The 25,410-nt window shown below is 63.3% G+C and overlaps 1 protein-coding gene across 1 annotated transcript; it reads right to left on the bottom strand.

Moving 5' to 3' along the window:
- Window positions 1-1,145: 1,145 nt before the first annotated feature.
- SLC17A7 (solute carrier family 17 member 7) lies at window positions 1,146-24,815 on the bottom strand. The gene is made up of 12 exons (XM_039510015.1): window positions 24,622-24,815; window positions 12,415-12,667; window positions 11,746-11,864; window positions 10,214-10,328; window positions 9,688-9,775; window positions 9,403-9,489; window positions 8,752-8,894; window positions 7,629-7,778; window positions 7,146-7,278; window positions 6,875-6,985; window positions 6,317-6,444; window positions 1,146-3,799 (listed from the first exon to the last, which is right to left on the bottom strand). Exons 1-12 carry the CDS (start codon window positions 24,681-24,683, stop codon window positions 3,452-3,454), a joined length of 1,737 nt encoding a protein of 578 aa, XP_039365949.1. The 5' UTR covers window positions 24,684-24,815; the 3' UTR covers window positions 1,146-3,451.
- Between the last annotated feature and the right edge of the window lie 595 nt (window positions 24,816-25,410).

Genomic DNA, 25,410 nt, shown 5'->3' on the forward strand with positions numbered 1-25,410 from the left:
TTCTCTGCAGCTTGAGGTCTTCAAACCGCAATTTGAGAACTTCAGTAACTCAGACACAGGTCAGGGGTTTGATACAGGAGTGGGTGGGTGAGATTCTGTGGCCTGCGTTGGGCAGGAGGTCGGACTAGATGATCATAATGGTCCCTTCTGACCTTAAAGTCTATGAGTGTATATGGGGCTAGGCAGGCTGAAGGTCGTATGGGGACGGATGGACAGACAGGGGGCCATGGGGCGGGACAGAGGGGGCAGATAGGGACGGATGGACAGACGGGGGGCCATGGGGCTGGACAGAGGGGGCAGATAGGGATGGATGGACAGACAGGGGGCCATGGGGCGGGACAGAGGGGGCAGATAGGGACGGATGGACAGACGGGGGGCCATGGGGAGGGACAGAGGGGGCAGATAGGGACGGATGGACAGACGGGGGGCCATGTGGAGGGACCGAGTGGGCACATAGGAAAGCATGGACAGACGGGGGGCCATGGGGCGGGACAGAGGGGCAGATAGGGATGGATGGACAGACAGGGGGGCCATGGGGAGGGACAGAGGGGCAGATAGGGACGGATGGACAGACAGGGGCCATGGGGCGGGACAGAGGGGCAGATAGGGACAGATGGACAGACGGGGGGCCATGGGACGGGACAGAGGGGGCAGATAGGGACCGATGGACAGACGGGGGGCCATGGGGAGGGACAGAGGGGCAGATAGGGCCGGATGGACAGACGGGGGGCCATGGGGCTGGACACAGGGGGCCGATAGGGACGGATGGACAGACGGGGGGCCATGGGGCGGGACAGAGGGGGCAGATAGGGACGGATGGACAGACAGGGGGCCATGGGGCGGACAGAGGTGGCAGTTAGGGACGGATGGACAGACGGGGGGCCTTGGGGAGGGACAGAGGGGGCAGATAGGGACGGATGGACAGACGGGGGGCCATGGGGAGGGACAGAGGGGGCAGATAGGGACGGATGGACAGACGGGGGGCCATGGGGAGGGACAGAGGGGGCAGATAGGGACGGATGGACAGACGGGGGGCCATGGGGAGGGACAGAGGGGGCAGATAGGGACAGATGGACAGACGGGGGGCCATGGGGAGGGACAGAGGGGGCAGATAGGGACGGATGGACAGACAGGGGGCCATGGGGCTGGACGGAGAGGTATATGGGGATAGACAGGCAGAAGGGGCGGCTGGGGATGCATGGACAGATGGGGGGGCCATGGGGCTGGACAGAGGGTCAGTGATCCGCCCCCCCACTGCCCCCCCGGCGCAGGAAGGAAGCTCTCACAGGCCCGGCCCCGCTCTCGGCCCCGTATATAATTTATATTTATATATTTACACAAGAATTGGTTTATTCCAATGGGGGTGGGGGGAGACACGTACACTCAACGCCAGGCGGACCCTGCAATGCCAGAGCTGTGGGGTGGGGAAGGGAACCGGGGGCTCAGGTCTCCCCCCCACACACTTTTGGGGGTATCCCCCAGCCCACAGCATCGCCACCTGCCTCTAATTAGGAGGAACTGGGCAGTGACAGGGCTGAACCAGGGGAGGGGGGGGGGTTGGGATGTTGGGTAGGGCCAGGCCTCACTCCATAGGTGTCTATGAGGCTCCAGAGAATGCAAGGGGGGGGGGACTTGAAACTGTCATATGTAAGAGGGGGGCATGAAACTGCCAACTAGAGGGCACTGACTTGTTTGGAGCCCTGGACTAAGAATGTGCTGGGTGGCTTGAAGCCACCAGCTGGATGGGTTAGGGTGGCCTGAAACTGCCAGCTGGATGGGGTTGGGTGGCTTGAAACCACCAGGTGGCTGGGTTGGGGTGGCCTGAAACTGCCAGCTGGATGCTGTGGGGTGACTTGAAGCCGCCGGCTGAAGGAAGCAAGGCAGTTGGAAAATACCCAGGAGAATTGCGATGCAGCAACCGTGACCCAGCAAGCTAGGACATGCAGGGCAGCTTGGCACCAGTGGCTGGATTGTGTGGGGTGTCCCGAAACTACCAGCTAGAACTGGATCAGCCAGCCTGACTGGATGCCCTCTAGGACACGTGGGGCGGCTTGAAATTGCTGGTTAGAGCTGTACAGGGTAACATGAAACCGTCACATAAAATATGCAGGGTAACTTGAAACTGCCAGCTGGAGCGCCCGGGGTGTCTCAAACCCCCCAGCTAGAGCGTGTGAAGTGTCTCGAACCCACCACCTGCAGCTTGTGGGGTGTCGAACCTGCCAACCGAGAATGCAGGGAGCAGCTTGAAACCGTCATCTCGGCTGTGGCTGGGAGCCGCCAGGACGGGCAGCTCGGAGAAGGAGCAGCGGGTGGGGGGCGTCTCAAAACCGCCGACTGGCTCATGAGGGGTGGCTCAAAACCGCCATTTGTCATGTCACTTTGTAAAGACGGTGTCAGACTGAACCCTGGGGTCACAGTCTGGGGCATCCCCCCCCCATCCCTCTCCACTGCTCTCCCCCCCCATGGAACCCTAGTGCTGCCCCCCAGGCCTGCTGGGGGGGGGGGATTTATTATGGGGCAGGTGGGAGCCTCAAGGTCAAAGGTCAAACCTCATGAACCTCATGGTCAACTTGGGCTCAAGGCCGAGCCTTGAGGTCAAAGGCTTTTTGATCTCAAGGTCAAGTGGTGCCCCGCAGAGGCCAAGGGTCAAAGGTCAAGACCTTCTGACCTCAGGGTCAAAGGTCTAACCTCTGCCCTGCTCTCCCCCCAGACCCCTGTCAATGGGGTCAGGGGCCTTCCCCACCACCCCTCAAATGGGTCGTACCATTGCCGCTGGCCCGGGGGGGCAGGGCAACTTAACCCTAAGTGCCACCCCCTCGCCCTGATGGGCCAGACCAAATGGTGGTGCCCAGAGGGGACAGGATTTGGGCGTGGCTTGTGGAGGAGGGTGGGGAGAGGATTGTACCAATAGGGTGGACCCCAGTGAGTGGGGAGGGGGTTGGGTGGGGCTGAAGGGCTTGGGGGTGTGGCCTGACTCAGCTCCACTCCCTCGCCCTCCTGGATGGCACCAATGAAGGGGGCTGTGTCCCACAGAGTGGGGGTGTGGCCTAACTCAGCCCCGCCCCCCCTTGGTTTATACCAATGCAGTGGGGGATTTGGGAGTGGCCAAAATAAATCCCACCCCCTGGCTCAGTGGCACTTGGGGCGGATTTGGGTGTGGCCTAACTTAGCTCCACCTCACCTTGCTGGATTGTACCAATGCAGTGGAGGAATGGGTGTGTGTGTGCTCAGACCCGTTCCCCTGGACCGTACCAACACAGCGGGGGATTGGGGCGTGGCCTGCAGAATAGGGGTGTGGCCAAGTGTGGTCCCACCCCCTGGACTGTACCAATGTAGTGGGGGGCAACTGGGGTGTGGCCTGAAGACTGGGGGTGTGGCCAAGTGTGGCCCCACCCTCCTGGACTGTACCACCGCAGAGGTGCCTGGGGGGAGGCGGAGATTCGGGGGGTCCCTAGGACAGGTCCCTTTCCCGCGGTGCCCCGTACATGTAGGTGTCTTTGCCGGGCTCCTGCACGAACTCCTCCTTCTTGTCCCAGTCGGCCGCCCAGCCCCCGTTGGCGAAGCTGGTGCTCTTGGTGGCCCCGTAGCCGCCCCCGCCCCCGTCGCCCGCCCCCCGGGCGGCCTCGTCCTCCTCGTCGGCCAGCTCGTCCTCGTGGATGAAGCCGCATTTCTCGGGGCTGGTCTCCTCCGGCTCGGCCCAGGGCTGCTTCTCGCCCGAGGCGAAGATCCCGTAGAACACGACCCCCCCGTAGTGCACCAGCGAGGCGATGAGGAACACGTACTGCCACTCCTCCCGCGTCTGCGCCCCGCCCCCGGGGAATTGGGGGGTGGGAGCCGGAGGGGTGAGCAGGGCAGGGGGCGGGGGCAGGGCAGGGGGGATTGAGGAGGAATTGGGGGGGTTGGGAGCAGCGGGGAGCGGGGCAGGGAGTTGGCGGAGGGGGAGTGGAGGGGATGGGGGGGAGGAGTAGGGAGAATGGGGGAGGGGGAGGAAGAGGGGCAGGGGCAGAGCAGGGAGTGGGGGAGAGGAAGGAAGGGGGGAGGGGGCAGGGAAGGGAGTGGGGGAGGGGGCGAAGGAAGAGACAAAATAATATTTTATTTCCTTCCTTTTAAACCTTTTGACCTGGGGGGGAGGGGGAGGGGGCGAGATCAGCAACCCCCCGACACTGGGCTCCTGAGTGACCCCCCCATGAGCACCAGCTTCAACAGCCCCCTCTAGCCCTGCCGGTGCCCCTCACTCCCAACCCGCAGCCCCTGCCAGCCCAGCCCTGGGCTCCCCCCAGCCCTGCCGGTGCCCCTCACTCCCGACCCGCAGCCCCTGCTCGCCCAGCCCTGCCCCCTCCCAGCCCTGCCGGTGCCCCTCACTCCCGACCCGCAGCCCCTGCTCACCCAGCCCTGCCCCCTCCCAGCCCTGCCAGTGCCCCTCACTCCCGACCCGCAGCCCCTGCTCGCCCAGCCCTGCCGGTGCCCCTCACTCCCGACCCGCAGCCCCTGCTCGCCCAGCCCTGCCCCCTCCCAGCCCTGCCAGTGCCCCTCACTCCCGACCCGCAGCCAGGGCCGCCCAGAGAATTCAGGGGGCCTGGGGCAAAGAAATTTTGGGGGCCCCTTCTATAAAAAAATTGCAATGCTATATTCTCCTGGGGGCCCTTGTGGGGCCCACAGCAAATTGCCCCACTTGCTCCCCCCCAGGGCGCCCCTAGGAAAAATAAACCTTCTGCATTTTGGCACAAACCCAGTTTTGAGAAAACTTCTTTACAAGGTATCACTGGTTCTCAGCATCAGCTAGTGCTAAAAGGCACTAAAGCTCATTAAAAGGGTTGGACAAATATTTTCCATCAAAACTTTTTCTGGATCGAAAACTAGGGGTTTTTAAAAAGCAGAAAAAAAATCACGGACAACGTCTGCTTTCCTTCAAAAGTTGTTGTGGTTTTTTTGATTGAAAAGCTAAAATTAGTCTGCCAAAACCTGAACATGGTTTGAGGTTTCAGAAGTGTGGGGCCAAATATCTGCTGCTTGCTGGGTTTGATTGTTTAAAGAAACAATAAAAAAATTCTGCTTAAAAAAAAATCCAAAACTTTTGAACCACCTCAGCTTGTAACCAAACACCTGAGCCCATCCAGGCAGAGATTTTTCCAGGTTTCTGATACTCTGCTGGCTTCCTTGACTCATATCTGTCTCCATAACTTTGGCTTCATTTAGGTTAGAACATAAGAACAGCCAGACTGGGTCAAACCAAAGGCCATCCTGCCCCGTATCCTGTCTACCGACAATGGCCAATGCCAAGTGCCCCAGAGGGGTGAACCTAACAGGAAATGATCAAATGATCTCGCTCCTGCCGTCCATCTCCACTCTCTGAGAAACAGAGGCCAAGGACACCGTTCCTTACCCAGCCTGGCTAATAGCCATTAATGGACTTAGCCACCATGTATTTATCTGTTTCCTAGAGACTGGCTCCAGGGGGTCCCTCACAAACGGGAGACAGTTACTGTGGGTTTGTCTTTAGTATAGACTATGGACATACTCCACGAACTGAGCATTTGAGCTTGTTCCAGAATCTGGGATGAGCCTATGTTGTCCAAACTGAAATGCTCAAAATAGCACCACACGGCTCTGAGGGGGGCGGGGCTCAGGGGCCCCGCCGGAGACACCCCGCTTGATGTGCTAAGGCTCCCGGAGAGGGGCGGAGGCGGGAGCCTCCGCTGTTCTCTTGGGGGCCCCTGCGGAGCCCGGGGCAAATTGCCCCCTTTGCCCCCCCCCCGGGCGGCCCTGCCCGCAGCCCCTGCTTGCCCAGCCCTGCCCCCCCCCAGCCCTGCCGGTGCCCCTCACTCCCGACCCGCAGCCCCTGCTAGCCCAGCCCTGGGCTCCCCCAGCCCTGCCGGTGCCCCTCACTCCCGACCCGCCGCCCCTGCTAGCCCCGCCCGGGGCGCCCCCCGCCCGGCCGGGGCCCCTCCCTCCCGACCCGCAGCCCCGGCTCGCCCCGCCCTGCTCCCCCAGCCCTTCCGGGGCCCCTCACTCCCGCCCCGCAGCCCCTGCTCGCCCAGCCCGGCCCCCCCAGCCCTGCCGGTGCCCCTCACTCCCGACCCGCAGCCCCTGCTCGCCCAGCCCTGCCCCCCCAGCCCTGCCGGTGCCCCTCACTCCCGACCCGCAGCCCCTGCTAGCCCAGCCCTGCCCACCGCAATCCCTGCCGGTGCCCCTCACTCCCGACCCACAGCCCCTGCTAGCCCAGCCCTGCCCCCCCACAGCCCGGCCGGTGCCCCTCACTCCCGACCCGCAGCCCCTGCTCGCCCCTCCCTGCCCCCCCCCCGCAGCCCCGCCGCACCTTGTGCTTGGTCATGGCCCCGACGATGATGGGGCAGACCATGCCCGAGAGGGTGCCCACCCCGTTGGAGATGCCCATGAGGATGCTGGCGTAACGCGGGGCGATGTCCAGGTGATTCACGTTGAACCCTGTAGGGACGGGGGAGCAAAGACAGTAGGTCAGAGCCCCCTGCCCTGCCCCACGGCACCCCCTGCCACGCCCCCTGCTCTGCCCTGCGATGCCCCTGCCCTGCCCCATGGTGCCCCCTGCTCTGCCCTGCCCCACGACACCCCATGCTACACCCCCTGCCCTGCCCCACGGCAACCCCTGCCATGCCCCTTCCCCCTTCCCCAAGCCACGGCACCCCCTACCACCTCCCTACCCCATGCCCCACCGCGCCCCCTGCCATGCTCCCACCCCCTGCCCTGCCCCACGGCGCCCCTGATGAATACCTACCCCGCAGCATCCCCCGCTGAGCCCCCACACCGCTCCCTGCCCCACATCACCCCTGCTGGGCCCCCGTCCTGCTCCCTGCTGGGCCCCCACTCGCTTCCCTGCCCCACGCCGCCCCCGGCTGACCTGAAATAGCGAAGCCACTGAAGCCCACAGCAAGGACCAAGAACGAGATGGCGACGCCTTTACTGTGGGAATAACCCACCACCAGCAGCAGAGTCGCCTCCATGCCAAAGCCTGGGCGGGTGGGCAGAGAGAGAAACTGAGTCACACACACACCCCCGGCTGTGCCCCCTGCCAGCCCAGCCCTGGCCCCTCCCAGCCCCGCCGGTGCCCCTCACTCCCGACCCGCAGCCCCGCCGGTGCCCCTCACTCCCGACCCGCAGCCCCGTCTCACCTCCGCAGTTCATCATCTTGCGGACGTTGGTGGTGGACATGATCCTGCGGCTGCGCAGGAAATCCGCGATCTGCCCCCCGATGGGGACGATGATGGTCATGACCAGGTGGGGCAGAGCGGAGAGCAGGCCCACCTGGGGGGGGCAGGGAGAGGGGGAGTCACCTGCCCTGGCACCCGCGGGGAGCCTCCCCCACCCCCCTCTTTCCTGGGTCCCACCCAGCTGAGTCTGGGCCCCAACCAACTCATTACACTGATGGGAGGAGGCAGGATTCGACCCCCGGATTCCCTGCTCAGGGCGGGGGGGCGGGGTGGGGGCTGGGTTCTGTCCGGGCTCTGGGGTCTAGTGGTCAGAGCGGGGGAGGGGGCTGGGTGCCCGGATTCCTGGGTTCTGTCCTGGCTCAGGGAGGGCAGCGTTGGGGCTGGGTGCCTGGACTCGGGGAGGGCAGCGTGGGGGCTGGGGGCTGGGGGCTCCCGGGCCGGTACCTTGCTGATCTGGAAGCCGAAGACCTCCTCGAAGTAGGCCGGCTGGCTGATGAGCAGCAGGTAGAAGGTCCAGCTGCGGCAGAAGTTGGCGACGATGATGGCGTAGACGGGCATAGAGGTGAAGAACTTGCGCCAGGGGGCCTTGAATTTCTGCCAGGGGAAGGGTGAGATAGCCAGGCTGCGAGCTTCCCCACAGCAGTGCCCCCAGCCCAGGGCATCCCGGCGCTGCGAGCTTCCCCAGAGCAGTGCCCCCAGCCCAGGGCGTCCCGGCGCTGCGAACTTCCCCAGAGCAGTGCCCCCAGCCCAGGTCATCCCGGTGCTGTGAGCTTCCCCACAGCAGTGCCCCAAGCCCAGGGCGTCCCAGCGCTGCGAGCTTCCCCACAGCAGTGCCCCCAGCCCAGGGCATCCCGGTGCTGTGAGCTTCCCCACAGCAGTGCCCCCAGCCCAGGGCATCCCAGCGCTGCGAACTTCCCCAGAGCAGTGCCCCCAGCCCAGGTCATCCCGGCGCTGCGAACTTCCCCAGAGCAGTGCCCCCAGCCCAGGTCATCCCGGCGCTGTGAGCTTCCCCACAGCAGTGCCCCAAGCCCAGGGCGTCCCAGCGCTGCGAGCTTCCCCACAGCAGTGCCCCCAGCCCAGGGCATCCCGGTGCTGTGAGCTTCCCCACAGCAGTGCCCCCAGCCCAGGGCGTCCCGGAACTGCGAACTTCCCCAGAGCAGTGCCCCCAGCCCAGGGCATCCCGGTGCTGTGAGCTTCCCCACAGCAGTGCCCCCAGCCCAGGGCATCCCGGCGCTGCGAGCTTCCCCAGAGCAGTGCCCCCAGCCCAGGGCGTCCCGGCGCTGCGAACTTCCCCAGAGCAGTGCCCCCAGCCCAGGGCATCCCAGTGCTGCGAGCTTCCCCACAGCAGTGCCCCCAGCCCAGGGCATCCCGGTGCTGTGAGCTTCCCCACAGCAGTGCCCCCAGCCCAGGGCATCCCGGCGCTGCGAACTTCCCCAAAGCAGTGCCCCCAGCCCAGGTCATCCTGGCGCTGTGAGCTTCCCCACAGCAGTGCTCCCAGCCTATGGCATCCCGGCGCTGCGAACTTCCCCACAGCAGTGCCCCCAGCCCGGCTGCCGTGGGGTCTCACCACCAGGGGGTTCATGAGGCTGGCGCTCTCCCCGATGCTCTCCTCGATGTACCGGCGCTCCTCCTCCGTGATGGTGGGGTGCTGAGCTGGGCTCTCATAGGAAACCAGCAACCAGAACATGTACCAGAAGATCCCAAAGCTGCCTGTCGATGGAAGGGGGAGGAGTCACGGTGGGGACGGGGGGGACAGCCAGCTGGGAGAGCCCCCCCGCCGCCTCTGTGTGGGGATACTGGGCAGGAGGGGCCCATGGGTGTGAGGGGGGAGGCTGGACACCGGGGTCGATGGGTCCTTATGTTGGGTGGTGGGAGGCTGGACGCCGGGGTAGATGGGCCCGTGGGCGGGTGGCAGGAGGCTGGATGCCGGGGCAGATGGGCCCGTGGGCGGGTGGCGAGAGGCTGGACGCCGGGGCAGATGGGTCCGTGTGTTGGGTGCGGGGAGTCTGGACACCGGGGAAAATGGGCCCGTGGGCTGGTGGGGGGAGGCTGGACGCCGGGGCAGATGGGCTTGTGGGTGGGTGGGGGGAGGCTGGATGCTGGGGCAGATGGGCCCGTGGGTGGGTGGGGGGAGGCTGGATGCCGGGGCAGATGGGCTTGTGGGTGGGTGGTGGGAGGCTGGACGCCGGGGCAGATGGGCCCGTGGGTCTGACCTTACCATAGACGTAGAAGACCGAACTCCACCCCGAGTACTGGACCAGGACCCCGGCCAGCGGCATGGCCACCACTGCGCCTGCGTAGGAGCCTGCGGGAGGTTATGGCACACGTTAGCCAAAGCCCCGCGGTGTGAACCGAACAAACCCCACACCTCCCCCAAACCAGGGAGAGAACCCAGGCGTCCGGGCTCCCCGCCCCCCCCTGCTCTAACCACTAGACACCACTGCCCTCCCGGCGCCAGGGCGAGAACCCAGGCATCCGGGCTCGGCGGGGGAGGGTCCCTTACCGCAGAAGGCCGTGGTGGCCAGGCGGCTGCGCTCCAGAGGGGGGGCCCACTTGCTCCAGATCCCGTGGCAGGCCGGGTACGTCACCCCCTGGGACAGACGGACAGACAGATGTTAGGGCTCGGGGGGCGTGGCCAGCTACCAGGCTCCGCCCCTTCACTGGCACCCTGCCCCCCCCGCACTGACAAGCCCCCTCCATTAGGAAGGGGACGTGGCTAGCCCCATACCCTGTTGCCCACCTCCCAATAGGCAAAGAAGGCGTGGCTAGAGGGAGCCCCGCCCCCTACCAGCAGCTCCACCCCCCTCAACAAGTTGCCCTCTCCCACCCAGACTAGGAAGGGGCGTGGCCAGAACAGCAAGCCCCACCCTCTTACCCCACCTCCATGTGGGGGAGGGGTGGGGCTAACATATCAAGCCCCGCCCCCTAACCTTTCCCTCCCCAGCCTCCCCCCCCCCGGGGATGGGGGCGTGGCCAGGAAGGCAAGCCCCGCCCCCTCCCCTCAGCCCCCGCCCCCAGGGGACCCTCACCTCCACCAGCCCCTGCAGGATGCGGACGAAGATGACGCAGCCGTAGTGAACCCGGGCGGCCGACGGGATCAGCATGTTCAGCGTCGAGGTGGCCACAATGGCAAAGCCAAAGACCCTGCATGGGAGGGGGGGGGTCAGGGCAGGCGCTCGTGCAATCGCACCCACGCAGCTCACTGTTGTGCAGCGGGGCGGCTGCTCGTCGGCGACAGACACTGGGACTGCATGCTCGCCGGGATGCGGCAGGCTCGCTGCGCGCTAGTGTGTCGCACGCTTGTTGGTCACTCTTGTGTTTGCCCACTCACTAGTGCATTGTACATTCACTGCTCACTGTTGTCTTTGCTTCTCACTAGCGCATTGCATGCTCGCTGCTTCCAATTGCGTTTGCATGCTCACTGGTGCAAGGTGCACTGTTGTGTTTGCATGGTTGCTCCTCAGTAGAGTCTTGCACGCTTGCTGCTTGTGACTGTGTTTGCACGCTCGCTGCTCACTGTGTTTGCACATTTGCAGGTCACTACAGTGTTTGCATGCTCCCGGAGTGCTAGTGTATTTGTGTGCTTGCTGGTGCATTCAAATACTGCACATTAGTGCATTGCACACTCACTGCTCACTATAGTATTTGCACTCTCAAGGGTCACCATTGTGTTTGCATGCTCAGTGCTCACTAGTACACTAAACGCTTGTTGCACACTATTGTGTTTGTATACGTGCAACTTGATCTTATGTTCAACTTGATCTTAGGTTCACTGCTCAAAAGGGCATCATGCTGGCAGCTCACTATTGTGTTTCCACACACATTGTTCACTAGTGCACTGGATGGTTGCCACTCATGCATTGAATGCTCACTGCTCCTATTGGGTTTGCATGCAGTGCATTGCACGCTCACTGATCACTAGTGTTTGCATGCTTGCTGCTCACTAGTGCATTGCACTAACACTAGTGAATTTATGCCACTGCTGGTCATGGCTGGAGCCGCATTGTCCCTGATCATAACAGCTGTTCACTAGTGCATTTTGCCTACCTCACACCGTCGCACCATTGATGCCTCTGAGGTGGGACGCAGGGGCTGGGTATCCAGGAACCTCTCTGGGGTAGGGAACAGGGGCTGGGTATCCAGGGACCCCCCCAACCAGCGGTGGGACCTGGTCCCTGTGGGGTGGAGCACGGGGGCTGGGTGCACGGGGACCCCTCGCCGGCGCTAGGATGGGGGCTGGGTAACGGCAGGCTGCAGCACAGCGGGACAGGAAGTGGCGTCTCTCCCGGGAGATTTCGGGAACCAGCCGAGGATTAGCCCATTTGGAAAGGGGCCAGGCCCTGACGGGGCGGAAAGGAGCCAGGGGAGATTTAATGAGATTGAGATTTTGTACCTGATCTGAAACATCTCCCTGCCACCCACCTCTGCAGCCCAGCACCTGTTGCTGAACCCCCGCCCCACTGCCTGCAGCCCAGCACCACCTCTGAGGCCCCCCGCCCCCCTGCCCAGCACCCCCTAACACCGCCTAGGGCAATGGGGCCGGCTGTGTCTCTCTTCAAACCTATTGGCAGCGAATTTCTGGGCGATGAAGCCACCAGGGATTTGCGTGACGATGTAGCCCCAGAAGAAGGAGCCGTGAATCATCCCGACTGTTTCGGGGTCCCAGGTGAACTGGGCTTTCTGTGGAGGAAAAGAAACAGAGGAAAGGCCCCGCACCCCATTCCCTGCCCCACTGAGCCAGCCAGTCCCTGCCTTGGGGCCGGGTGGGAGCCGGCGCCCCCTAGAGGGGACAGGCCCCGCACCCCATTCCCTGCCCCACTGAGCCAGCCAGTCCCTGCCCTAGGGCCGGGTGGGAGCCGGCGCCCCCTAGAGGGGACAGGCCCCGCACCCCATTCCCTGCCCCACTGAGCCAGCCAGTCCCTGCCCTGGGGCCGGGTGGGAGCCGGCGCCCCCTAGAGGGGACAGGCCCTGCACCCCATTCCCTGCCCCCCTGAGCCAGCCAGTCCCTGCCCCATGGCCGGATGGGAGCCGGCGCCCCCTAGAGGGGACAGGCCCCTGCCCCATTCCCTGCCCCCCTGAGCCAGCCAGTCCCTGCCCCAGGGCCGGGTGGGAGCCGGCGCCCCCTAGAGGGGACAGGCCCCTGCCCCATTCCCTGCCCCCCTGAGCCAGCCAGTCCCTGCCCCATGGCCGGGTGGGAGCCGGCGCCCCCTGGAGGGGCCGGGCCGCTCACCTCCACCACCACCTTGTCGCCCCGGTACACCGTGTTGTTGTTGACCATGCTGACGATGGCCACGCCCAGGTTGCAGCGGATCCCGAAGCTGATGCAGAAGCCGAAGCCGCAGAGCATGGCGATGATGTACCGGCGCGGGAGGCCGAAGCAGGTGCAGTCCACGACCGGCTGGTGCTTCTCCGACACCTCCACCGCGCGCCCCTCCTGCGTCAGCTCGATCGTCTCCCCGCCCGGCTGGCGCCGCTCCAGCAGCCTGGCCCAGGGACAGGGAGAGACGGAGACAGAGACAGAGATAGATGGGGGGTGATGGGGATAGATAGATAGATGGGGGTGATAGATAGATGGGGGTGATGGGGATAGATAGATAGAGGGGGGGTGATAGATGGATGGGGGTGTGGGGATAGATAGATGGAGGTGATAGATGGGGATGCTGGGGATAGATAGATAGATGGGGGGTGCTGGGGATAGATAGATGGGGGGTGATGGGGATAGATAGATAGATAGATAGATAGATAGATAGATAGATAGATAGATAGATGGGGAGTGAGGATAGATAGATAGAGGTGTGTGGGGATAGATAGATAGATGGATGGATGGATGCGGGGGTGGCTGGGGATACATTGATCGATAGGGTGGATGGAGATGGACGGGGTCGGTGGATAGGTTGATCCCCCCCCCCCGGCAGGACAGGCCCCCCTAGCGCTGCCCTGGGGACTCGGGGCCAGCCCCCCCCGCTGGCCTTGCTCAGCACACGGGGCTGCCGGGTCACAGTGCAGGTGGCTGCGTTAGCAGATCACAAGGACGGTTTTAAATATCCCTGGCTGAGCTCCCCCGCCCGGCGCCGGGCCCGAGCTGAACTGACCTTCCCCAGCGCCCTCAGCTCCTCTGCTGCCGGCTTTCCCCACAGCTTCCTGCCGGGCCCCCTGGGGCAGGGTGCGGGGGCGGGGTATACGGGGACCCCTCGCCCAGCACCAGGGTGCAGCCCCTCTGGGGTGGGGCACGGGGCCCAGGTATACGGGGACCCCCCTGGGGCAGGGTGTGGGTGCGGGGTATATGGGGACCCCTCACCTGGCCCCAGGGTGCAGCCCCTCTGGGGTGGGGCACGGGGCCCAGGTATACGGGGACCCCTCTGGGGCAGGGACTGGGTATATGGGGACCCCTCGCCCGGCACTGGGATGTGGCCCCTCTGTGGTGGGGCACGGGGCCCAGGTATACGGGGACCCCCCTGGGGCAGGGCGCAGGGGCTGGGTATATGGGGACCCCTCGCCCGGCACCAGGGTGCAGCCCCTCTGGGGTGGGGCACGGGGCCCAGGTATACGGGGACCCCCCGGGGCAGGGACTGGGTATACGGGGACCCCTCGCCCGGCACTGGGATGCGGCCTCTCTGGGGTGGGGCCCGGGGCCCGGGTATACGGGGACCCCCCTGGGGTAGGGGGCTGGGTATACGGGGACCCCTCGCCCGGCACCAGGGTGCAGCCCCTCTGGGGTGGGGCACGGGGCCCAGGTATACGGGGACCCCCCTGGGGCAGGGACTGGGTATACGGGGACCCCTCGCCCGGCACTGGGGTGCAATTGCTACAATCCATCCATCTCCCCCAACCCCTCCCACCAGCCTATTTCCAGGGTTTGCTCCTAGTTAACAGATGTTGAAGGTTTTTGTTTCTCTTCAGTTGGTAAAATGCCCAGCCCTGGCCCCATTGCAAACAGGAGTGACTCCAGATTGACCCCGGGGGAGTTGAGATCAGCACCCGGCCCTGCCCCCATTGCAAACAGGAGTGACTCCGGATTGACCCCAGGGGAGCTGAGATCAGAACCTGCCTTTGTCCCCACTGCAAACAGGAGTGACTCTGTATAGACCCGGGGCACAGGCACTGGAGGAGCTGAGAGCAGCACCGTGCCCTGCCCTCATTGCAAACAAGAGTGACTCCGGATTGACCCCAGGGGTCTGGGGAGCTGAGATCAGAACCTATCCCCACTGCAGACTGAGTGACTCTGGATTGATCCCAAGGAAGGGGAGAGCTGAGAGCACAACCTGGCCCTGCCCCCCTTGCAAACAGGAGTGACTCCGGATTGACCCTGGGTGATCTGAGAGCAGGACCAGCCTCTAATTTCTGGTCCCGGGGTCATCCTCCCCCCCCTCCTCCGTCCCCCCTCCTCTCTATCCCCGTTGCTGCCTCCTAGCCCCACCCCCACTCCTTCCCCTCCACCTCCATCCCAACACCCACCCCCTCCTCGCTACCCCACCCCAATCCCCCCCTCCCTCGCATCCCCTTCTCACCCCCTCCCTCCCCGCCCGGTGTTAAGAGCCAGCTGCTAATTCTTGCACCGTTTCACGCCGCATCTTCTTAGCACCAGCAGCTCCGCAAGAGCCGGTGAGAGAAACGGAGCCTCCTGCCCCCCCCCACCCCCGCTGCCCCCCCCCCAGCGCAGCGCCCCCTGCTGCCCCCACAGCGCAGCGCCCCTAGAGCCTCACGGGGCAGCCACGACTGCCGGGGAGAGCCCTATTGCCCCCGCTGCCCCTATTGCCCCCGCAGACCCCTCCGCTGCCAGCCCAGCCCGGTGTGTTGGGGGGCGGACGGGGGGGGGGGAGTTGGCGCCGGCGCCGATTCCACGGGGCAGCGCCGGGCGCTGCGGGACCATATGGAAGCGGCGCTAAACCCCCGCGCGGGGCTCCCGGCCAAGCTGCCGCATCCGCTTCTTAATACACCGGCCTGGAGCCGCCCCCCGCACAAGCTGCTCCAGCCCCCAGCCCCCCCCAGCCTGGCTTGTGAGAGCAGAACCGGCCCCGAGTGTGTGTGTGTGTGGGGGGGTCCCTGGCGCCCCCTGCTGGAGGGGCCGGGCCCTGCGCTGGGGGGGACCCTGGCGCCCCCGGCTGGGGGGGCCGGGCCCTGCGCTGTGTGTGTCCCTGGCGCCCCCTGCGGGCGGGGCCGGGCCCTGCGCTGTGTGTGTCCCTCTGGCGCCCCCTGCTGGAGGGGCCGGGCCCTGCGCTGGGTGTGTGTCCCTGGCGCCCCCTGCTGGAGGGGCCGGGCCCTGCGCTGGGTGTGTGCCCCTGGCGCCCCCTGCTGGAGGGGCCGGGCCCTGCGCTGGGTGTGTCCCTGGCGCCCCCTGCTGGAGGGGCCGGGCCCTGCGCTGGGTGTGTCTCCCCCTGGCGTCCCCTGCTGGAGGGGCCGGGCCCTGCGCTGGGTGTGTCCCTGGCGCCCCCTGCTGGGGGGAACGAGTTCTGCTCGGGGGGGAGGCGATATTGGGGAGCGGGGACCCCTGGCCCAGGTCTCGAGATCCAGCTGGGGGTGGCAGGGGGTCCCGGGTTAGTGTGTGGGGCCAGATCTGTGTGAGTCCCTCCTATGGGGATGACCCCCCCCAGCCCCTCACCCCACCTGGCGACAGGCGTGTCCATCTACTCTCCCCCTCCCTTACTGTATGGGGCCGGGGGTGACCCTCGCTGCAGGGGAATTAGCCACCTGGCTAAATCCAGCTGTGTAAGGTGATCAGGGAGGGTGGGGAGCAGCCGCCCACCCAAACGGGCCTGGCCGCCCCCCGTGAGGCACAACTGCAGCGGGAATGTGGGGGGGAGGAAGATTTATGGATGCAGCTTAAGAAGAAGGTTGGGGACGACCAATTTAGGGGAATTTGCTAACGAAGGCGTCTTTAATCTGGCAAAGGTCTAACATGGAAGCTGGACCGATTCAGGCTGCAGCCAAGGTGCAAATGCTTAACCACCGGGAGAATTAACCACTGGCTGGGGTGGATCCTCCACCAGCACTCGGTAAATCCGGCCGGTTTCCAAACCGATCTGCTCTGGCTGAAGCAGGAATTAACGCCAGGCCGGCCTCCAGCCGGTCAGGTTAGCAGAGGCTAGTGTATGAATGATGTGGCCCCCTCGAAAAGAGCCTCCCCTGGCTGCAAATCTCGGCTAAACCTGGGGGGGAGGGTGTCAGAGGTCGACAACCGTCATAATAATTTCAGGTTTGTACTTTCAAAGTTGCAGAGAAAAGCTTGAAAACCGGCCAAGTCAAAGCAGCGCCTGGGCGTTGGGTGGAAAATCTCGGGCGTTTCAAAGCCAAGCTCGGGAGGTTGTTTGGTTCTTTGAAGACTCAGGGCCCAAAACCAGAGAGAGAGAAAACAGGCTGCTCCCGCCGCAGCAAGATGCAGCTCAGACCGCTGTGCTCTGGGGGGCACCTGGCAGGCGGCCTGACCGCCCGCTCGGGAAGACCCAGGGGCCCCCTTGCCGTGTAAATACACCCCGGTTCTCTGCTCCTGGGAAACACAGACGTGCCCTGCTGTGCCCACGTCAGGCCTGGCTGCCCGGCGCTGGTGTGTCAGACACAAGCTGCCAGTGTCCGTCACTCCCCACCCTGCCCCGACTGCAAAGCAATCAAAGCCCCCCAAAATGGATTTCAGGACCGGCGAGCCGCCAAATTCAAGCAAATAATCCGACGGCGGCGAAGGAACATGGTGGCGAAGTCAGATTAAAACGTGCGAAAGTGCCCACGTGGCATCAGAAATGAATTCACTGCAATTAAGCAACATGCAGATAAGGAACCGGCACAACTGGAATGAATCAAAATCAACAGGGCGGGGAACAATTGAAATTAAGCCACCTAACTAAATAAAATCATCTAAATGAGGTGCTTAATTGGAGCCAATGATGCTAATTAATTAAATGATCCTCGTGCTGCAAACGAAGAAGGGAATAAAACCCCGAAATTGGCTGTAAACTCAAAGCCAAATGCAAACCCTAAGCAACCAGAATCCAATAAAAACAACCAAATGCTGTAAAAACCCCCAAACCAGAAGGGAGTTGTGCTCAACTGAAAAAAAAAACCTGCAGTAGATACATACATGGATAGATATTGATACAGATGATATAGATATATTAAAAACATACAGAGAAAATTCAATGCACACAAAACAGACACTCAAATTCAAATAAAATAGCACAAAACTCCTCTGTCCCACAGCCAGGACCAGAACCCAGGAGTCCTGGCTCCCAGCCCCCCCCTGCTCTAACCACTAGACCCTACTCCCCTCCCAAAGCCAGGGAGAGAACCCAGGAGTCCTGGCTCCCAGACCCCCTGCTCTAACCACTAGACCCCACTCCTCTCCCAAAGCCAGGGATCGAGCCCAGGAGTCCTGGCTCCCAACACCCCCCCCCCGCTCTAACCACTAGACCCCACTCCCTTCCCAGAGCCAGGGAGAGAACCCAGGAGTCCTGGCTCACCGCCCCTCCCATGCTCTAAAGACACTTTAAACCCTTCAGTGCAATTACAAGAATTCTCCAGGCTGGAAGGAAAATGCAGCTGAAATCAGGGCCGGTTCCGTGCTCAGGGCTTTGGGCGGGTCGAGGGATTCCCAGAGTCGTGAGATTTAAACACAGTGTTGGAAGGAAAAAAAAATTCTACGGAGCCAACTTCAGCGCCATGAAATATAGATGAGGCAGGATGCAGCTATTGCTAGAAAAGATCTGAATTATTCAGCACGCCCTGGATGGGCCGGTCGGAAGGAAGCCGGGCCTCTCCCCGCCTTGGAGTGAGTGGAAAGGTTGCACACATCCCGGTTCCCAGCCCCCCCTGCTCTAACCACTAGACCCCACTCCCCACCCAGAGCTGGGGAGAGAACCCAGGAGTCCTGGCTCCCAGCCCCCACCCCGCGCTAACCACTAGACCCCACTCCCCTCCCAGAGCTGGGGAGAGAACCCAGGAGTCCTGGCTCCCAGCCCCTTTCCCAGGAGGAGCCACCCCAGACATGGCTGGAGGTTGTGGGTAGTTTTCACGGCCTGGGGTGTTAATAGTTTAACCCATAAGGCAGGTTTTCAAGTTCCCCCGGAGACGATTCGTTCAAATCGACCTGGGCCAGTCACGTCTGGGCACCTCACACCGTCTATTTACCCCCAACAGGGGGCAGGTTATTATCCCATGGTGCAGAGGAGGAGAGAGAGGCTAAGTGACCGAACCAGGGTCACCCAGGGAGTCTGTGGCAGGGTACAAACGCGAAACAGGTTTGTCATCTCCTAGGCTGGGTCCTAACCACTGGGCCGTCCTGCCCTGGGTCAAGGGAAATAGCAGATCTAGGGGAGCAACATTGTCTCCCCCACGCATACTCGGGGGTCAGGTGGAACAAACCAGGAATTCCTTGAAAACCTCCATTCCCCACCCCCAGCTCCCTGGGTACCCCGCTTCCCTCTCAGATATTCCCTACAACCCCCCCAATTGTCCCCCATGCCAGGGGCTGTATGCGCCCTCCCATTCCCACCACCTCCCATAGCCGGGTCTCCCAGTGTGCTCCCCTGTGCCAGGGTAGCTGTGTGTGCCCCCCCCCCCGCGAATGCCTTTAGGGATCGTGTTTTTAAGTTTTCTCCCCAACCGGGAGGTCTAAAACAATTACCATTTAAAAAAAAATGGAAGCTGACATTTTCACAAAATCCCAGGACTCCGGGAGCTGGGGATTTGGAGAGAAACAGAGACTGTCGCTAGACACCGAGGCTCTCTCAAAGCCACTGGGGTGCCTCTCGCTGCATCTTTGGGTGCCTAAATCTCTTGGGAAATTTGGGCCCAATCTCTCTCTCTCTCTCTCTCTCTCTCTCTCTCTCACACACACACACACACACACACACACAGAGCAAGCAGGACTCATCCTCTCAAGCAGGGGGAGGCCGGGACACAGGCGCACACACAGGATCTGGCCTTGGCACACGACAAGAAGCAATTTCACGTTGGGAGCCGGGCGGGAGGATTAGCCCCGGCCCAGCTGTCTACTTCACAGCAGCGAAGGGAAAAATATCGAACGGCCTTTCGACTTTGCACTGGCCTCCCGTGACCCTGAAAGGTGTCGGCTGCTGGCAAACGACCCAACGACTTACGCACAAATCTTGTGTGGGTATGAAACAGAGGGGGTGGGGTGGATGGGGATGGACTGATACATCAATAGATTGATAGAGGGGGTGCACGGGGATGGATAAATAGACAAGGGGTGGCAGGGGATAGATAGATAGATAGATAGAGAGGGATGTGGAGATAGATAGATATAGATAGCTAGATAGAGGGAGGTGTGGGGGGATAGATAGATAGATAGAGAGGAGTGTGGGTATAGACAGATAGATAGAGGAGGTGTGTGGGGATAGACAGAGGGGGTGTGTGGGGATAGAACTAGAGGGTGTGGAGATAGATAGAGGGGTGGGGATGGATAGATAGAGGGGGTGTGGGGATGGATAGATGTGGAGATAGAGGGTGTGTGGGGATGGATTGATAGATAGAGGGGGGTGTGGGGATGGATGGATAGATAGAGGGGTGTGGGGATGGATAGATAGAGAGGGTGTGGGGATAGATAGATAGATAGATAGATAGAGGGGGTGTGGGATGGATAGATAGATAGAGGGGTGTGGGGATAGATAGATAGAGGGGTGTGTGGGGATGGATGGATGTGGGGATAGATAGATAGATAGAGGGGTGGGTGGGGAGAGATAGATAGAGGGGTGTGGGGATAGATAGAGGGGTGTGGGGATGGATGGATAGATAGCTAGATTGAGGGGGTGTGGGGATAGATAGATAGAGGGGTGTGTGGGGATGGATGGATAGATAGATAGATGGAGGTGTGGATGGGGATAGATAGATACATAGAGGGGGGTGTGGGGATAGGTGGATAGATAGAGGGGGTGTGGGGATGGATAGATAGTGGGAGGGGTGGCTGGAGGGGTGGATGGGGATAGATAGATAGGTGGAGGGGGGTGGGGATGGATAGATAGAGGGGGTGTGGGGATAGATAGAGGGGGGTGGCTGGAGGGGTGGATGGGGATGGATAGATAGAGAGGGGTGTGGGGATGGATAGATAGAGGGGGGGTGGCTGGAGGGGTGGCTGGGGCTAAATGCCCGGACAGCGGGGGGCTGTTTTGTACCCCGTCACCGGACGCCCTCCTGTGCCCAGGAGGTTTCATTTCAGTCTAACGCAGGGAGAGGAAAGGCCCCTCGTTCAGGGTGCAAAGTCAATGATGCCATAACTCAGCAGGGCCGTGCGACCTTATCTGCGCCCCCCGGTGCACGTGCTCCCGAGCCAGCCCGGCTCCGGGGGCGACTCGGCTGCCGGCTTTGCTGCCGACGCCAGGAGGGGCGTTGGAGGAAGGGACGGGAGCCGTGGGGAGCCTCTGCCCCGGAGCTCCTGGGTGAGGCCAGGCAGGGCCTCTCGCGCCAGGGCTTCCAGGTGCCGGCCGTGCCGGGAGCGCTCGGCACGCGGACGCCCTACGTCCCGCCAAGCGGCGCCTCCTGCCCGGCGTGGCTCACGGGGCTCGGCCCCTCGCCCGGTGGGGGGGGAAAGGAATCCCCACGTGGGAGGAAACCCGGGAAGTCAGCAGGGGGGCAGCTTGAACCGCGTGCCGGGAACGAGGCGCGAGGGCCGAAGAGGAAAGCGAATGTCGAGCAACGAGCCCAGAACTCGGCACGGAAGAGCCGCCCCGGCCCGCGCCCCAGCCCTGCCCGGCGTTGAAAGCAGCAGGTGCGGCCGGCGTTAAGGACGGTCTGGAAAGGCCGGCGCCCAAGGGGACCCGAATTAAGGACGCTAAAGCACCTTCAAAGGGGCATTTCCGGAGCACTGGACTTGCCGCCCTTGGGCCTGGGCTTTTAACGTCCGTTTCACCCGCGCGCACCCGGCGCTTTAGCCGAGGGAACCGCTACGCGCCCAGATCTGCGCCCCCCGGGCCGTCGGCGCTACACAAAGATTTGCCTTGAGCTGTCGCCGCCGGAGTTTATTGTGTGCGTGTCTATAGAATAAACGGTGTGCGGGGATCTCTGTTACCCAGGCAGGCCGATCGGAGAGAGCCGCGGACACGCGCACGTGGCCATCTAGAAATGGGTGTTGAAGAGCCAGAGATGCAGCTCTTCTTTTGCCCGTATTCATGATTTTATACATACAACCGATGAACAGGCTAGACCAGCGGTTTTCAGACTTTGTTTCTGGCGACCCAGCTGAAGAAAATTGTTGATGCCTGCGACCCGACGGAGCTGGGGATGGGGGGTTGGGGTGTGGGAGGGGGCTCTGGGCTGGGGGTGCAGGCTCTGGGATGGGGCCATAGATGAGGGGCTTGGGGTGCAGGAGAGGGCTGTGGGTTGGGGGGGCTCGGCTGGGGCATGGGGTTGGGGTGCGGGAGGATCAGGTCTCTGGGCGGGGCCAGGGATGAGGGATTGGGGCGTGGGAGGGGGTCAGGGCTCTGGGCTGGGGGTGCAGGCTGCAGGGTAGGGCTGGGGATGAGGGGTTTGGGGTGCCGGAGGGGCTCTGAATTGGGGGGCTCAGGCCTGGGGCAGGGGTGGGGGAGGGAGTCTGGGCTCTGGGCTGGGGGTGCAGGCTGTGGGGTGGGGGCTGGGAATGAGGGGTTTGGGGTGCAGGAGGGGCTCTGGGTTGGGGGCTCAGGCCTGGGGCAGGGGTGGGGAGGAGTCAGGGCTCTGGGCGGGGGGTGCAGGCTGGGGGGGGGGGCTAGGCAGGAATGAGGGGGGTGGGGTGCAGGAGGGGGCTCCGGGGTGGGGGGGCTCAGGCCTGGGGCAGGGGGGGAGGAGTCAGGGCTCTGGGCTGGGGTGCAGGCTGTGGGGTGGGGCTGGGCAGGAATGAGGGGTTGGGGTGCAGGAGGGCTCCAGGTTGGGGGCTCAGGGCTGGGGCAGGGGTAGGGGAGGGAGTCAGGGCTCTGGGCCGGGGGTGCAGGCTGCAGGGTGGGGCTGGGCGGGAATGAGGGGGTTGGGGTGCAGGAGGGGGCTCCGGGTTGGGGGGGCTCAGGCCTGGGGCAGGGGATTGGGGCACAGAGTTACCTCAGGCGGCTCCCGGTCAGCGGCGCAGCGGGAGGCTAAGGGGGGCTTCGCGCCTGTCCTGGCACCGGGGACCGCGCTGCGCCCCGGAAGTGCCCAGCAGCAGGTCCGGCTCCTAGGCGGAGGCGCGCAAGCGGCTCCGCATGGGTCTCGCCAGCACACACCACCTCCCATTGGCCGGAAACCGGCCAATGAGAGCGTGGAGCCGGCGCTCGGGGCGGGGGCAGCGCATGGAGCCCTGTGGCCCCCCTGCCTAGGAGCCGGACCAGCTGCTGGCCACTTCGGGGGCGCAGCGCGGTGCCAGAACAGGCCGGGACCAGCCTGCCTGAGCCTGGCAGCGCCGCCAACGGGACTTTTAACGGCCCGGCCAGCGACGTTACCCAGAGTCGCCGCGTCCCACTGGGCTGTGAGCACAGGGGACCGGGCTCGACGACCCCTCGCGGTCCCTGCCAGTCCTCCCATTCTAGATACAATACACAGACACACACCTGGGAACGTCTCCATAGATACATGGGTGCGTACATATTTATGCGTGTCTATTGCATCATTTTTATTACATGTGTACGTACATTCTGAGTGTGCGCACATATATGTTACATACCCACCCATGCACTTAGCGTGTTTTATATCCATACAGGCAGACAGCTGTGCATTTCTGCAAAAGTTTGTGTAGCTAGATACGTATGATCGATCCTCCCATCGGTGGGTGTGTATTTGATCATATGTAACACACACACACACGCAAGCTCACAGATGGGGTGATTATATAATCGACCCCCGTTTGATTCGCTATCGAAGTGCCTGTCTACATTAGACGCACAGAAATGTTTCTGACACACACGGAGGCCTCCGATCTAATCCCTGGCCGGAGCCTCTCGCACGGGGTTTCTCGCTCGCTGTCTAAATACATCGCGCCGGCTCCATTTAGAAACCTGGTGCATATTTCATGAGGTTTGGCTCTGGCGGGACCCACTCTTCGCCGGAATCCGGGCCAGTTACGTAAGGGCACCGGGGTCCCGCTCCAGGCCAGGGCCGGGGTTTGTTTTGCTCGCTCGGCGGTTTGTGAACAACACAATGTCCCGGCTCGGCATCGATCGGCCTCCGCCTCACCTCCCCCGGGTGCGGCAGCGCCGGCCGGCTTCGGACCAGACATGAGGGCTGGGGCGGGAATTCACGGCGAATGTTCAACCTCGTTCAACCCCCCCAGCACTCCCCCCCCGCCCAAGAGATACCCACATGCACACGCTCGTGCGCCAAACGCGCACAGCACAGGGCCCGTCCCCTCCAGCAGGGGGCAGCAGGGACCCACACGGGGCCCCAGCCCACCCCCACTCCGGCTACTCCATGACCTGCAATATTCTTCTCCTATTTTTCTGTATTTCTACCTCCCGGCCCCCACATGCAGGGCGACCCCAACATTTTGTGATCCCCGCCACGCTCACCGCAGCCCCCCCGCCCAGATCTCCCAGCCCAAAGGGCCTCCCCCCCATTCCCCTCCCCACCCCCGGCCAGACCCACAGAAGGGTTCAAACTGACTCAAGGGAGTGGGGTGGGGAAAATTGCACCGAGCTGCAGAAGGCCACAGCGGGGGGATTAGAGAGGGCCGGGGGGGGGGCAGGGGGGGATGAATGGATGAAGGTTATAAATAGAAAGCAAATATCCCTCCATCGCATCCGCCCCAGGAAGGGCTGACGGGGAGGGAGACGCTTCCCAAGGCAGATCTGGGGCGCAGCCCCGAGCAAATTGCCAGCCCCTGCACCCCACCCCAAAGAGTTGTGTATTGGGGGTGGGGGAGTCCCTGGCATCTGGCCCTGGGCATCAAGGCGGGGGTTGGGAAGGGAGGGGAGTGTGCGTGGGGAAAGCAGATGGTGGGTGGGAGTGTGTGTGTGGAAGGGGGCAGAGGGGAAGTGTAGGTTAAGTGTGGGGGGCTGAGCGATGGGGTAAATCTAGGGGGCAGTGGGGTGGGGCTGAATCCAGGGTTCGAGGGGAGGACATGGTGTGGGGGGGGGCTGAGGGAGAGGAGGTAGATCTGGGGGCAGGGGCTGAGCTAGAAGGGGTGAATGTGGGGGCAGGAGGTGAATGTGGGGAGCGGGGGCTGAGGGAGAGGGATGAATCTTGGGGACAGGGGCTGAGGAGAGGGGCAGATTTGGGGGCAGGGGTGAATGTGGGGAGCAGGGGCTGAGGGAGAGGGGTGGATCTGGGGACAGGGGGCTGAGGGAGGGGGCGGATCTGGGGGGCAGGCAGGCGAAGATTCAGGGGGTCGGCGCTCGGAACCCAGCCCGGGTCAAGCAGTGACCCGCCACCCGCTGGCCACCGTCCGCCCGCAGCCCGCCAGGGCCCGATCCCGGCAAAGCAGGGGCCGGGGCTCCGATCCTGCCCCCCCAGGGGCCCCGATCCTGCCCCCCACCCCCTCTTCCCCACTCCTCACCTGTGCACCTGGCCCAGCGTCTTCCCGGCCAACTTCTGGAACTGCTCCTTGTTGAACTGCATGGCGGCGAGTGGGCCCGGCCGGGTCACAGCACCATGGTCCGGGTCCGGCACCGGGGGGGGGATCTGTCCCTCTCGCCTTCCTCCCTCTGGTTCCTTCCTCCTTTTCTCTTCTCTCTCCGCCTCTTCACCTCCTTCCTTCTCTCTCCTCCGCTTCTTTCCTTTCCTTCTCCTCTCCCTCTCCTTCCTCCTCTCCGCTTCTCTCCTTTCTTCTTTCCTTTCCTTCTCCTCTCCCTCGCTTCTCTCCTCCCTTCTCTCCCTCTTCCCTCCCTTCTCTCTCCTCCTTTCTCTCGCTCTCTCTTTCCTGCCCTTCGCTGGCTCCCGAGGGCGGCAGGAGCTCTCAGCCGCCGGCTGCCCAGGACCGATCTGTCCCAGCCCCAGCTGCTCCCCACCCCCCCCCGCCCGCCCCACGCCGAGCCTCCCGCGTCACTGGCTCTCAATCCAGGCGATCCTGCGTGGGACGCTGCCGCCGGCTATGCCCCAAACTCTCCCCCCCCCACGCCCAGGCTCCGATGAGCCAGCCCCGAGGCCACGGGGAGGGGCCGGGAGCAGCACCAGGGACAGCTCCGAGGTGGAGCGGGTTCCTCCGGAGAGGAGCCCGTGGGGGCTGGGAGCCAGGACTCCTGGGTTCTTTCCAGGACTCTAAACCTCTGCAGCCCATCCCCTTCCCAGAGCCAGGGAGAGAACCCAGGAGTCCTGGCTCCCAGCTCCCCTTGCTCTAACCACTAGA

Source organism: Mauremys reevesii, linkage group 22 (genome assembly GCF_016161935.1).
Source record: "Mauremys reevesii isolate NIE-2019 linkage group 22, ASM1616193v1, whole genome shotgun sequence".
NCBI lineage: Eukaryota > Metazoa > Chordata > Testudines > Geoemydidae > Mauremys > Mauremys reevesii.